The sequence below is a fragment of the Lemur catta genome, chromosome 17 (genome assembly GCF_020740605.2).
Source record: "Lemur catta isolate mLemCat1 chromosome 17, mLemCat1.pri, whole genome shotgun sequence".
NCBI lineage: Eukaryota > Metazoa > Chordata > Mammalia > Primates > Lemuridae > Lemur > Lemur catta.
The window spans coordinates 22864420-22878646 of NC_059144.1; the positions used below are offsets into that span (position 1 = coordinate 22864420).

The 14227-nt window shown below is 38.6% G+C and overlaps 1 protein-coding gene across 5 annotated transcripts in view; it reads left to right on the forward strand.

Moving 5' to 3' along the window:
• The window catches only part of LOC123622408 (transient receptor potential cation channel subfamily C member 4 associated protein), a 75016-nt gene that overhangs the window by 14348 nt on the left and 46441 nt on the right, over positions 1-14227 (forward strand). For 4 of the 5 annotated variants that reach the window (XM_045528742.1, XM_045528745.1, XM_045528743.1 and 1 more), the window contains exons 2-3: positions 4473-4601; positions 6452-6568. In XM_045528742.1, the coding sequence (XP_045384698.1) occupies positions 4473-4601; positions 6452-6568 (246 nt within the window). Of the gene's footprint in view, positions 1-4472; positions 4602-6451; positions 6569-14227 lie in introns of those variants that run through there. The other variant, XM_045528747.1, reaches the window with a different exon arrangement.

A 14227-nucleotide genomic window follows, 5' to 3' on the forward strand; every position in this document is an offset into this window, starting at 1 on the left:
AGGCAATGATTTGTGTGATAATTTGGTACGCTCAGAGCCCTGCTCATCAATGAAAATCTCATATACAATAATTCATTAACATGTATCTTGAGTATTTGGACTATTGCTTGCATGTTAACATTTTCTTGCTTTTTTAACCCTTGCTATCCTTAAGCTCAGTTGTTTGCTGTCTGATTTTCATCCTTACGGAAGACATGGAGAACAAATTTGGAAAGTATGGGAAATAATACGTGGCCGAGGTGGTGGGAAGAAGAAAGTTGAGCTTTTTCCCATTGAGAAACTTCTGCATTAAGTTTGTATCTTTCCAGGCAAAACAAATGGCTTTTCTTTTCATACAACCATTTTCAAATGTACCATAGAAAAGTCCTGTCATTTAAAGTATTTATATGCTCATAATACACTTAGATTGATAGGAAAGGACTCATAAAGAAGTTGGAGTAAAGGAAATGGCTGATGTACTAAAACCCAGGAAAAATCATTGAACATGGGAGTTTAGACATAACTTAGATTTTCTGTTGGCTTAGAGTATTGGTTGTAAAGAATGAAGTGCAGTGATAATTACATATTCCCACTTGGTCATGTTGGACTAGCTTCATTCTCATAACATACTCAGTGATGACTCAAGCATCTGGCTATAAACTTACCCTAGTTGCCATTTTGTAATTGCCATGAACCAAATCCTTCTTCTGTATAATTGATTCATTTATTTTAATGGCTGCTTTTTGGTTTTCATCTTTCTTTTCTTGCTGCTACCCATCTATGTATGTAGTCATTAGGGAAAAAAATGTAGCCACATTTTTGGATGGAAAGACTTTGCGTTAAAAGTGAACATTTTGAAGGTTTTTTAATTGGTGAGAGAAACTAAGCTGGAATAATGCCACCAGAAACTGAGTGGAAATTGCCCCTTTTGAAGGTGCCATTCTTATGAGCCAAGAGTTTAGTGTTTAAAAGTCCATTTTGAGGGAATAATGTGTAGTATAATTTGAAATAAAGGTATAGTAACCTTAAAAAGAATGTTATAACTGATAACATTGTGAATGGGGTAAATTTATTAAATGAATAACTGATAAAAGTTTTCATGCACAGGCAAAATATACTCACTAGATTTTTACATAGTGATCTGCTTTTACAATGTAATTTGTAGTCCTCAAAAGACTTTTAAAAAATAAAATAAAATACATCCTTATACTTAAAAAAACCCACAAAAGTTTTAAACTTTGATGAAGTCCAATTTATCTATGTTTTCTTTGGTTGCTTGTGTTTTAGGTGTTAGAACTAAGAAACTATTGCCTGATCTAAGGCAGTCAAATTTACACCTTTATTTTCTTTGAGAGTTTTATTGTTTTAGCTCTTACATTTAGGTTTTTGATCTATTTTGTGTTAGTTTTTGTATATGATGTGAGGAAGGAGTCCATCTTCATTCTTTTGCTTATAGATATCCAGTTGTCCTAGCGATATTTGGTAAAAAGACCATTCTTTTTCTCATTGAATCGTCTTGACACACTTGTCAAAAATCAACATGTAAGGGTTTTGGAATCTCAGTGCTGTTCCATTGGTCTAGATGTCTGTCCTTATGTCAGCACTATGCAGTCTTACCATAGCCTTGTAATAAGTTTAGAAATTAGGAAGCATGATTCCTTCAACTTCATTCTTTTCTAAGATTGTTTTGGCTATTCTGGGTCCTTGCATTCCATATGAATTTTAAGATTAGCTTGTCAATTTTTGCAGTGAAGCCAGCTGGTGTTTTGATAGGACTTACATTGAATTAATATGGGGAGTATTGTCATTTTAGCAATATTAAGTCTTCTCATCATCATGAGATGTCTTTCCATTTATTTAGGCCTCCTTTAATTTCTTTCAACAGTGTTTTATAGTTTCCTTGTAAAAGTCTTGTACTCCTTCATTAAATTTATTCCCAAGTATTCTTTTTGATGCTATTACGAATGGACCGACCTACTTATCTTCCTCCCTTCCTTCCTTCCTTGATCCTCTGGAATGGAATTGTATTTTTTAATTGCTTATTACAAGTGGATAGAAATAGTAGCTGAATTTTGTATATTGATCTTGGATCCTGAAACCTTGCTGAACTTGTTTATTATCTCTAATAGTTTTTCTTGTGCTGTGGATTCCTTAGGATTTTCTATATGCAAGATCATGTCATCTGCAAAGAGAGATAGTTTGACTTCTTCCTTTCCCATCTGAGTGCCTTTTCTTTTTCTTGCCTAATTGACCAAGTTAGAATTTCTAGCACAATGTCACATGGAATTAGTGATCATAGACATCCTTGTTTTTTTCCCACTCTTATTCTTTCACCATTAAGTAGGATGTTAACTATGGACTTTTTGTAAATGTCCTTTAACAGATTGAGGAATTACTTTTATTCCTTGTTTCGTGGGCTTTTTCATGAAAGAGTGATTTTTGTCATGTTTTCTTTTGCATCTATTGATCTGTCATGTGGATTTTGTCCTATAGTCTATTAATATGTTGTATTACATTGATTTTCATATGTTGGACCCCCCCCTTGCATTCCTGGGATAAATCTTGCTTGATCATGGGATATAATCCTTTTTATATGTTGGCTGGATTTGGTTTGGTAGTGTTTTGCTGAGGACTTTTGCATCCATATTCACAAGTAACAGTGATCTGTAGTTTTCCTGTGATGTATTTGTCTGGATTTGGTATCAGGGTAATTAATACTGGCCTCATAGAATGAGTTGGGTAATGTTTCCTTCTATTTTATGGAAAAGTCTGAAGTACTGGTGTTAATTCATCTTTAAAAGTTTGGTAGAATATACCAGTGAAGCCATCTTTCTGAACTGGGACTTTTCTTTGTGGGTTTTGTTATTTTTAATCACTACAGGTTGAATATTCCTTATCTGAAATGCTTGGAACTCGAAGTGTTTTGGATATTGGAATATTTGCATTATATTTATCTGTTGAGAATCCCAAATCTACAAATCAAAGTCCAAAAGGCTCCAGTGAGCATTTCCTTTGAGCGTCGAGTCAGTACTCAAAAAGTTTCAGATTTTAGAATGTTCTGTATTTTTGGATTTTTGGATTTGGGATGCTCAGCCTGTAATTTGAATCATATAAGTTGTTCATTGGTAGCTAAAGGTTTGTCAGTTTTGTTGATCTTTTTAAAGAACCTTGAAACCTTTGGTTTTGTTGATTTTTCTCTATTATTTTTCTGTTCTTTATTTCATTTATTTCTGCTACAGTCTTTTTTATTTCCTTTCTTGTGCTTGCTTTGGGTTTAGTTTACCCCTTTTTTTCCTAGTTTTTCATGGTGGATGTTTAGATTATTGATTTGCGATCTCTTAGTATTGGTGTTTACAGCTATAAATTTTCTGTAAGCACTACTTTTGCTGGCTCCTATAACCATGTTTGTTTTCTTTTTTGCCTTTCAAGGAAAGGAAAGATGTTTTTCCATTGTTTTTGAGCTTGCTTGAACAATATGAAATTGCTGATATTCAGTCATTTTTGATCTACAGAAGTGGTAATTTCCTATGTTTCACCCTAATATGAATCATTCTCCCAAACATCTCATTCCCTCCCATTACTGCCTGTATTATCTTTAGTTTTACAGTCTAAGAAAACAAGCTCAAAACGGATAATGGGACTTGTCCATTATCATAGGACTGATATGTGTCAGGATAGAACTAAAACGTATTGAAGACCTGCTTGTCCTGCACTAACAGTTACAAGGAGCTTTTGATCTGATTGAGGGACAAATGCACATGAAAATATCTCACATCTGGCCCCTGATAATGGTATGTCCCAAAGTGTTAGTGAAAACTATCATAACTGATTAACGTTCCTGTCATTGTGTTATTGCTGTTGCTCATGCCTTCAAACATTTACTTAGTCCCTGTTCTGTGCCAGGCACTCTGTGAGTGAGTTGGGTGTGGTGGGGAAGGAAGAGAAAGAGGAGGAGGGGGAAACAGGAACACAGCCCGGTACCTACTCTGAAGTAGCTTGTGGTCCAGAGGAGGAAGGGGACAAATGAACCATTAATTGTGATACAATAGGATAAATTATACAATAGATAAAGCCCCTAAGGGAGGGGCACCTAATCACTTAGAAAGGAGAATTAGGAAGGCCAAAGAAGATTTATGGTGGTTTGGTTTGCATCTTGAAGAAGGAGCATTTTGGGTAGAAGATAGGGAGAGAACATTTTAGTCAGGGGAAGAACTTGTGCAGAGAGGCGTAAGAGAGAACACACACATTCAGAACCTAGAGTATGCACTGGGAAAGAGATGAGGCTGGAAAGGAAAGTAGGTGGGAGATCATGAAGGGTGTTTTATCCCAAGGCAAGGATTGGGGAGCTTTTGAAGATTTCTGAAAAGAGGCCTTTGAATTGTTTGTCCTAGGTGGGTTTGGAAGTCAGCTGCTCTCTTTTACCATATCTACTAGTAGTTCTTTCCTCACCAGTAAAATGTTCCTCTTTTTTTTTTTTTTTTTTTGACTCACAGTTCACTGAGACTTTTTTGGCGGAGAGGGACAAACAATGCAAATGGAGCGGAATTCCTCAGTTGCTCCTTAAGCTGTATGCCACCAGCCACCTCCATAGTGACTTCGTTGAGTGCCAAAACATCCTCAAGGTAACTCTTAGCAGGGAGGGACTGTATTCAGGGCCTCCAGGTGACAAAAGCTGTCTGTTTTTTATTTTCCCTTTTGTCTACCTTTTTTTTTTAATAGCCTGTTTTTGTTGTGTGAGCTATAGAAAATTTGAGTTCAGAAAAAAAGTGCAAAGAAGAAAATAAAAATCACCTGTAATTCCACCATCCAGAGATAATCACCATTGGGTTCCCTGTGCGTATCCTTCCGGGCTTTATTCATGCTTACTTTGTGGCAGTGATTGCTTAATTAATTTGGGAGGTCAACACTGTGTTCTAGGGTTGGGATGATATTCTTTTGAAACAGGATTTAAAAGATCCCATATTACTGAAGGCTCATGGAAAGGGCCTTCTGGTTGTTGAAAATTATCACTAACATAAGAAGATTGAAGGGGCTAGGTTTGATAGTTGGGAGATGGCTGAAAAACAATGCAAAGACATAGGAGTGTGTATCAGAATCACCTGGAGGGCTTGTTAAAGCACAGAGTGCTGGGCCTTACCCTGAAATTTCTGATTCAATAGGTGTGGAGTCACCTTATCCAAATTTAGCTTAGGGGTGGCCCCAAATTTGAATATAGAGCCACCAGCTCTAGCTGCAGGTAAAACCCATGTAAGTTATATTTGATCATAATGAAACTAATGAACCTAAATGACATAGTGTTATTCAGAGGGGAGGTTTTGATTGTGTCACATAAGTTATTCTAAAATATAATAGAAACTAAACAAGCTTAGTCTTTACTTTTAAGACATATTCTTGATCTTCTCACAGTCTGAGTGATAGAAATTATATCCTTTTATTCTTCTTTAAAAATGCCTTGCAAAGCATTGCACATTATTTGATTCCTGCTGAATTTCTGAGATAGGAGGTTGAGGTGAGATTAAGGGGGAGCGAAATTAATTGGAAATTGTGAGTCCTTGCCATGTGGTCATTATTTCTTTATTCATCCAGCAAGTACTTACTTGAACCTTAGCACATTCTGGGTTTTTCTGTAAGAATTTTTTTTCTCTTAGCCTTGTTCCATATGAACGAAGGATTCTATGGCCCCCAAAATCTGAAAACTGCTACCGTATGTCACCGTATCAGATACCTGCAGTATGTCGGGACCTGTGGGGAATACAAAGTAGAATCTGTTGCAGTCTTACCTTCAAGGAGCATTTAGTGTAGGGAAGAAATAACATAGGTTTGTGAATAAGTACAAAGTAAAAGTGCTAAATGCCACAAATGAGTTACAAATTGCTTTGGTGGTTTTGAACATCAGATTGTTTCTGGCTGGGGGTTCCTGCAACAGGTAATATTTGAGCAGTGATTTGGTTAGTGCAAAACCTAGTAGCTTGAAGTAACAACCACCATTTATCTCTCACAATTCTTGGTTGATTAAGTGGTTGTTCTGCTTCATGTGGTGTTCAGTGGGGTACTGAGATATTTGGAATGTCCACAATGGCCTCGCTTACATTCCTGGCAAAGTTGGTGCTGGCCATCAGGTGGAGATCAGCGAAGGGTATCAGTCTTGCCCTCCTCCTTGTGGCTTCCCCAGGTGGCTATGTTGAACTTCTCACAGCATGACAGCTGGGTTCCAAAATGGCAAAAGCCAAGTCCACCAGGCCTTCTTGAGGCTTATATTGGAAGTGGCATAGTGTCACTTCTGCCAGGTTCTGTTAGCTGAAGCAAGTCATGTCAGCCTAGGTTCAGCATGGAAAAGGGCTCTGCAGGGGCCTGAATACTAGGAAGTGTGGTTCACTGGGGGTTATCTTTGTGCTCAAACTGATGTTTTAGTGTCTGGTCTGTGTTGATTACTTACACAGAATGTCTCTATGTACCTTCCTTTTTAAACTAGGAAATTTCTCCTCTTCTCTCCATGGAGGCTATGGCATTTGTTACTGAAGAGAGGAAACTTACCCAAGAAACCACTTACCCAAATACTTACATTTTTGACTTGTTTGGAGGTGTTGATGTAAGTAGCTGTTTATTATTACTACTATTACTACTACTTAATGGTTTGAGAATTTAACTCTTAAAATGGGAAGCAGGAAGCATTTCAGAATTTGTAGGAACTATTTTAGATTTTAACTTTTAGAAGCTCAGTGGCATTCACCTGTGTTGAAGCAGCATGGTTACTTTAGAAGAATTAATTTATTTGAATTGATAATATATCCACCTTGTTTTTAAGATACAAGTGAAAAATGTCTCCCCCAATTTCCCAGTGATGCCTCCTCAGAAGCAATTGTAATTATTAGTTTCTTGTGTGTCCTTCTAAAGATGTTCTTTGGGAATATGAGTGTGTGTGCATGTATTCGTAAATATCCCCCACCACCTTAGTTTATTTTCTCCCCACATAGAGTGGCATACCATATACACAGGTGTACTCTTCTGTACCTTGCTTTTTTTTTTTTTTAAGACAGAGTCTCACTCTGTTGCCTGGGCTAGAGTGCCCTGGCATTAACCTAGCTCACAGCAACTTGAAACTCCTGGGCTTAAGCAATCCTTCTGCCTCAGCCTCCTGAGTAGCTGGGACTACAGGCACGTGCCACCATGCCTGGGTAATTTTTTTTTATATATATATATTTTTAGCTGTCCAGATAATTTCTTTCTATTTGTTTTTAGTAGAGATGGGGTCTCACTCTTGCACAGGCTAGTCTCGAACTCCTGACCTTGAGCGATCCTCCCACCTCGGCCTCCCAGAGTGTTAGGATTACAGACGTGAGCCACTGCGCCCGGCCCTGTACCTTGCTTTTTTCATGTAACTCTTGAACTTCAGGATAGTATCATTTGAGTACATGTAAATTTGCCTCGTTTTAAATGGCTAAATAGTATTCCCTGTGTAATTGTACCGTAATTTATTCACCTAGGCCTCAGTTGATGGGCATTTAGAGTTTTTCTACACCTTTTCTCTTATAGACAAGATTGCAATAAAGATCTGGTATATACTTTTGTATACATGTGAGTACATACCTTTGGAACAAAAGTATATGTGTTTTTTATTGCTTATAAACCTGCATATTACATACCTAAGAGGTTTTGTCAACTTACATCCCCAATAACAAAGTATGAGTGTCTGTTTATGTACACACCACCACCAATATATTGTGTGTGTGTATTTTTATTGAAGTATAACCTTTGCACAGAAGAGTACACTAAAATTACCACAAAATAAATTCACTTTTGTCACTACCACCCAAATCAAGAAATAGAACATTACGAGCACCCAGAAGCCCCCTTCACCAGTGTGTTTTAAGTATTTACTAAGCAGATGTGAGAAAAATGGTATTTCTTCATAGTTTTTTGAAATCAGCTTTATTGAGCTATGGCTCACATACCATAAAATTCACCCAGTTAAAGTGTATAGTTCAGTAGTTCTTAGTGTATTCACAAATATATGCAACCATCATCACAGTCAATTTTAGAACATTTTCATCACTCCCAAAAAGAAATTCCATATGGTTTTCTTTTTTTTTTTTATTTTGTGGAGACAGAGTCTCGCTCTGTTGCCCAGGCTAGTGTGCCGTGGTGTCAGCCTAGCTCACAGCAACCTGGGCTTAAGCAATCCTTCTGCCTCAGCCTCCCGAGTAGTTGTGCCACCATGCCTGGCTAATTTTTTCTATATATTTTTAGTTGTCCAGCTAATTTCTTTCTATTTTTAGTAGAGACGGGGTGGGGGGAGGTCTCACTCTTGCTCAGGCTGGTCTCGAACTCCTGACCTTGAGCGATACTCCCGCCCGGCCCTCCCAGAGTGCTAGGATTACAGGCGTGAGCCACTGCGCCCAGCTGAAACTGCATGTGTTTTAGCTATCACTACCCTACTTCTCCAACCTACCACACTCCCTGTCTCCCACCCTCCGCAACTACTAGTTTACTATTTGTTTCTATAGATTTCTCTGTTCTGGACATTTTATATAAATGGATTTATATAATATGTGGTCTTTTGTGACTAGCTTCTTTCACTTAGCATGATGCTTTCAAGGTTCATCCATGTTGTAACATGTATTGATACTCATTCCTTTTTTTTGTTTGTTTGATTGTTTTTGGAGACAGAGTCTCTGTCGCCCTGGCTAGAGTGCAGTGGCGTCATCATAGCTCACTGCAACCTCAAACCCCTGAACTCAAGCAATCCTCCTGCCTTGGCCTCCCAGAGTGTTAGGATTACGGGCATGAGCCACCATGTGCAATCATTCCTTTTTATGACCAAATAATATTCCATTGTGTGGATACACCACATTTTGTATATCCATTTGTTGATGGACGTTTGAGTTGTTTCCACCTTTTTTTGGCTATTAGGAATAACACTGCTATAAACATTCTTGTACAGGCTCTTTGTGGATACATGTTTTTATTTCTCTTGGGCATACACCTAGGAATAGAGTTGCTGGGTCATATGGTAACTCTAGGTTTGTTTGAGGAACTGCCAGAGTATTTTCCAAAGAGGATGCACCATTTATATTCCCTCTAGCGGTGTATGCGAATGTTGATTTCTATATCATTGTCAACACTTGTTATCTGTCATTTTGATTACAGTCATTCTAGCAAATATGAAGTGATATCTCATTGTGGTTTTGATTTGCATTTCCCTGATGACTAATGATATTGAGCATTTTTCCATGAGTTTATTATCATTTGTATATCTTCCTTGGAAAAATACCTGTCCCTTTTGGGGATATTTCTCTTTTTTCTTTTTCTTTTTGGAGTCAGAGTCATGCTCTCTGGCCCTGGCTAGAGTGCAGTGGTGTCATTATATCTCACTGCAACCTCAAACTCTGGGCTCAATCAATCCTCCTACCTCGGCCTCCTGAGTAGCTGGGACTACATGAGTGTGCCATGACGCCTGGCACATTTTTCTATTTTTAATAGAGGCGAGGGTTTTGCTCTTGCTCAGGCTGATCTCAAGCTCCTGACCTCAAACAATCCTCCCACCTCAGCCTCCCAGGGTGCTAGGATTACAGGCGTGAGCCTCTGCACCCAGCCAGGATATTTCTCTTTTTATTATTGAGTTGTAAGAGTTCTTTTTATATTCTCTTTAAATAGTTTTTAAAATTTTCATCCTTCGGCCAGACACGGTGGCTCACGCCTATAATCCTAGCACTCTGGGAGGCCGAGGCAGACGGATCGTTTGAGCTCAGGAGTTCGAGACCAGCCTGAGCAAGAGCGAGACCCCGTCTCTACTAAAAATAGAAAGAAATTATATAGACAGCTAAAAATATATATAGAAAAATTAGCCGGGCATGGTGGCGCATGCCTGTAGTCCCAACTACTCGAGAGGCTGGGGCAGGAGGATTGCTTGAGCCCAGGAGTTTGAGGTTGCTGTGAGCTAGGCTGATGCCACGGTGGCACTCTAGCCCGGGCAACAGAGTGAGACTCTGTCTCAAAAAAAAAAAAAAAAAAAAATTTCGTCCTTCTATGACAGAGATTGGATATTTTTCATGTGTTTGTGATTGGTTCCTTTTCTGCAAATTGTCTGTTCTGCATCTTTATTATTTGGTTATTCTTTTATAGGTACCATTAATTCTTTCAAGGCTGTTGTCATATGTGTTTTATGTGTTTTTTTCCTACTTTGAGAGTTGAATTTTGATTTTGTGTTTTATTTATTTATTTATTTATTTATTTATTTATTTTGAGTCAATGTCTTGCTTTCTTGCCCAGGATAGAGTGCGGTGGTGTCAAAAATCATAGCTCACTGCAGTTTTGAACTCCCAGGCTCAAGGGATCCTTCTGCTTTAGCTTGCCGAGTAGCTGGGGCTACAGGTGTGCACCACCACACTTGGCTAATTTTCTATATTTTGTAGAGATGAGATCTTGCTATTTTGTTCAGGCTGGTTTCAAACGCCTGGCCTTAAGTGATCCTTCTGCTGCTTCAGCCTCTCTAAGCACTAGAATTACAGGCAGGAGCCACAGCACCTGGCCTTGTGTTATTTTAAAATTAAAAATGTTTACTTTTTAAGAGACAGAGTCTTACTCTGTTGGCTAGGCTGGGTTGTAGTGGTGTGATCATAGCTCACTGCAGCCTCAAACTCCTCTGCTCAATCAATCCTCCTGTCTCAGCCTCTCAGTAGCTGGGACTACAGGCACATACCACCATGCCCAGCTAATTTTTGTATGTTTTGTAGAGATGGGATCTCACTCTTGCTCAGGCTGGTCTTGAACTCTTGGCCTCAAGTAATCCTCCCACCTAAGCCTCCCAAAGTGATAGGATTACAGGCATGAGCCCCGTGCCTGGCCCGGAAATGTTTATTTTTTAAGTATCAGATTGATCATTCTTTCCTTTTGAGACTTCTGAGTTTTGTTGCGTTCTTTTCCTGTTGAATTACAAACCAGGTCTATTTCCTTCTGATATTTTAAAGTTTTATTGTCTCTGTTTCAATTTTTGCACCACTTGAAATTTATTTTGGTGCAATGAATGAAGGCTTGGGATCTGACTCCCTCCCCTGTCCCCCAGATATCTGCCCTTGCTCCTATTACCTGGAGTGAGCATGAAGAAGGGAGCATTTGGGGGTGTTGTGGTCAGTCTCTGTCTTGATCTGGGTGGTGATTATACAGGAATGGTATTTAGTTTATAAAAACTGGAGCTGTACACATAAGATTTGTCCTCTTTATCATGTTATACTTCAATTTTTTAAAAGTTGCCTTTTCTTTAAAGATGCCATTTTCCACCAAAGTAAAGATCGAGTGTTACCTCTATATCCCTAGCCTTTATTCTTTAATTGCTGCTCAGCACCTTCTCTTTAGCAGTCCCTTGTAGCATTTACTTCTTGGCCAGCTCAAAGGACCCTTTACTTCTGAATTCTTCGTCAAGAATCTGCTCAGTAAAAACCAGTGTATTTATGGGAAAAGAAAGGATAACGTGGATCTCTAGCCTGGTATTCTACGTGCAGTGAAAATGTGGCTCTATGTAGTAGGTGCTTACCCCACTTAATATATTTTTGGATCAACTGTTCTTGATTTTGTGGGATTTTTCTCTCCTGCTTTGAGTTATGTCAGCTTCTCCAGGAGTTCCAGTCTTTTCATAAATATGGACTTTTGAACAGGTCATTTTGTACTTCACTAACCTTCAGGTGAGTGCATTTGTTCTTGCTGAACTCCCTTACCATCTCACTCCTGAAAGTATTTTCCAGACAGAGTTTGTCATTTCTTCCTCTGCTAATCACTATCAAGACTCCATAGTGAGCCTGTCTTGGCCATGCTGCCCAAGGCACACAGCTAGATCTGAATGATTGGCCATGCTGGTGGCAGGATCACTCCTTGTCAACTTGACCCAACCCCTAACATGACCGTGAAAGTGTATCCTAGAGTCTGTAAAGTCAGATGTCAAGTAGGTAACTAAATGGAGTGAAGGAGGCCAGAGCAAGCTCATCTGCATAAAGGAAATGATTGCAGGGACTATGGTGAACTGGAGAGTATGTGCCTGACTCTTCCTTCCCATTGACTGTTCCCCTTAGGGGTTATGGGAAATCTACATTAGTAGGTAAAAATCTCCCAGCTTTTCAGTAGGTGTGGGCCAGATGAAATATGTCTGGGGGCCAAGTGTAGGCCATAGCTTGGCATTCAGGGACTTTACATTTATTCATTGACATAATCCATCCACCATTTGAAGTGAATTTATTTTTAGTATAATATTCTGTGCAGTTTATGCATCTTACATTTTGGTTGGGCGATTGTGATCTCTTTGGAAACGCATTTGTGTAATATATTTCAAAGCTTTAAAGATCAGTACTCATTTTGCATGTTGTTGCCATTTCTGAGATTCTCTCCTGAAGATATGTTAAAACGAGATCAAACTTTGTATACAAAGATAGTTAGTGTAGCATTATTTGTAATAACTACAAGTATCCACTAAGAGAAGGTAATAGTTATTCTATCCATTTGGGTGAGTTTTATGAAGTCATTAATGTAATAATAACATGGGAAAATTCATGGTGGAAAAAAAGCTGGCTGTAAGACTGCATATACTTTATAATAATTACTCCAACTTTTCTAGAGGGTGGCCTTAGGTCTCTTATTATACAAAGCAGACCTACATCCAGGGCAGCTTTCATTGTTGCCCTAAGTCATGAGACTTCTTTTTCTCTCCTGTAAGTACAGTTAACATTAAATACAGATGTGCAGAAAGCTGAGCCCAACACTTCTCCAGAATTTGACAGTCTGTGGTGCAGGGATAGTTGAGGATTTTTACTTTTAATCTGCTGTTTCAAGCTAAAACAACACATGTTCCCCCATCTCTCTCTATTTAGGATGTTGATTTATGGTGTCATCATGCCAGATTCTGGAGTATTCCTTTCTAATTTTTTTTCCTATTAGAATTTGTTTATCAGAATTTTAATAAAAGCTTTATTGAAATATAATTTACATGCCATAAAGGTAACTCTTTTAACCACACTTCAGTAGTTTTGTTGTGCAGTGATTACCAGAACATTTTCATCTTGCCAAAAAGAAATCCCATGCCAATTAGCAGTCACTCCACATTCTCCCTTCCCTCCAGCCCTGGCAGCCACTAATCTATTTTCTGTCTCTCTAGATTTGCCTGTTGTGGTTATTTCATATCAACAGAATCATACACTATGTGGCTTTTTATGCCTGGTTTCTTAGCATGAGGTGATGGTTGTTACTCTTTTAAATAATAGCTTTATTGAAATATAATTCACATGTCATACAAGTCACCCATTGAAAGCATACAATTTGATGGTTTTTCGTATATTCAGAGTTATGCAACCTATCACCACAGTTGATCTTAAAACATTTTCATCACTTCAAAAAAGAAACACCATATCCTTTAGTAGCCATTTCCTCCCCAAGTCCCCCATCCTTGTGCAACCACTAATTTACTTTCTATCTCTGCAGTTTTACCTATTCTGGACATTCCATATAAATGGAGTCATACAATATGTGGTCTTTTGTGACTGGCTGCTTTGCTTAACATGATGTTTTCAAGGTTAAGCCATGTTGTAGCATGTATCAGTACTTCATTCCTTTCTATTGTCAAGAAATGTGTTCATCAGTTGATGGACATTTGGATTGTTTCCTCTTTAGGTTATTATTAATAATGCTGCTGTGAACATTAGAATACAAGTTTTTATGTGGATATGTATTTTCATTTTCTATTTCAGTTGTCTTTTTTTTTTTTTTTTTTTTTTTTAAGAGACGTAGTCTGGCTATGTTTCCCAGGCTGGAGTGCAGTGGCTATTCACAGACGCGATCCCACTACAGATCAGCACGGGAGTTTTGACCTGCTTCATTTCTGACCTGGGCCAGCTCACCCCTCCTTAGGCAACTTGGTGGTACCCTGCTCTCGGGAGGTCACCATATTGATGCCGAACTTAGTGCAGACACCCGATTGGCATAGCACACTACAGCCCAGAACTCGTGGGCTCAAGTGATTCTCCCAAGTAGCTGGAACTACAGGTGTGCACCATCGTGCCAGGATTCAATTGTCTTTTTAAAAAAATTTTCTTGGTATATACTTGGGAGTGGAGTTACTGGGTCATAGTAACTGGTTACCGGTTACACTATGACCCAGTAACTCCGTGTTTAACTTTTGAAGACCTACCTGACTGTTTTCCAAAGCAGCTGCACCATTTTACATGTCTACCAACAATTTATGAAGGTGCCAATTTCTCCACATCCTGGC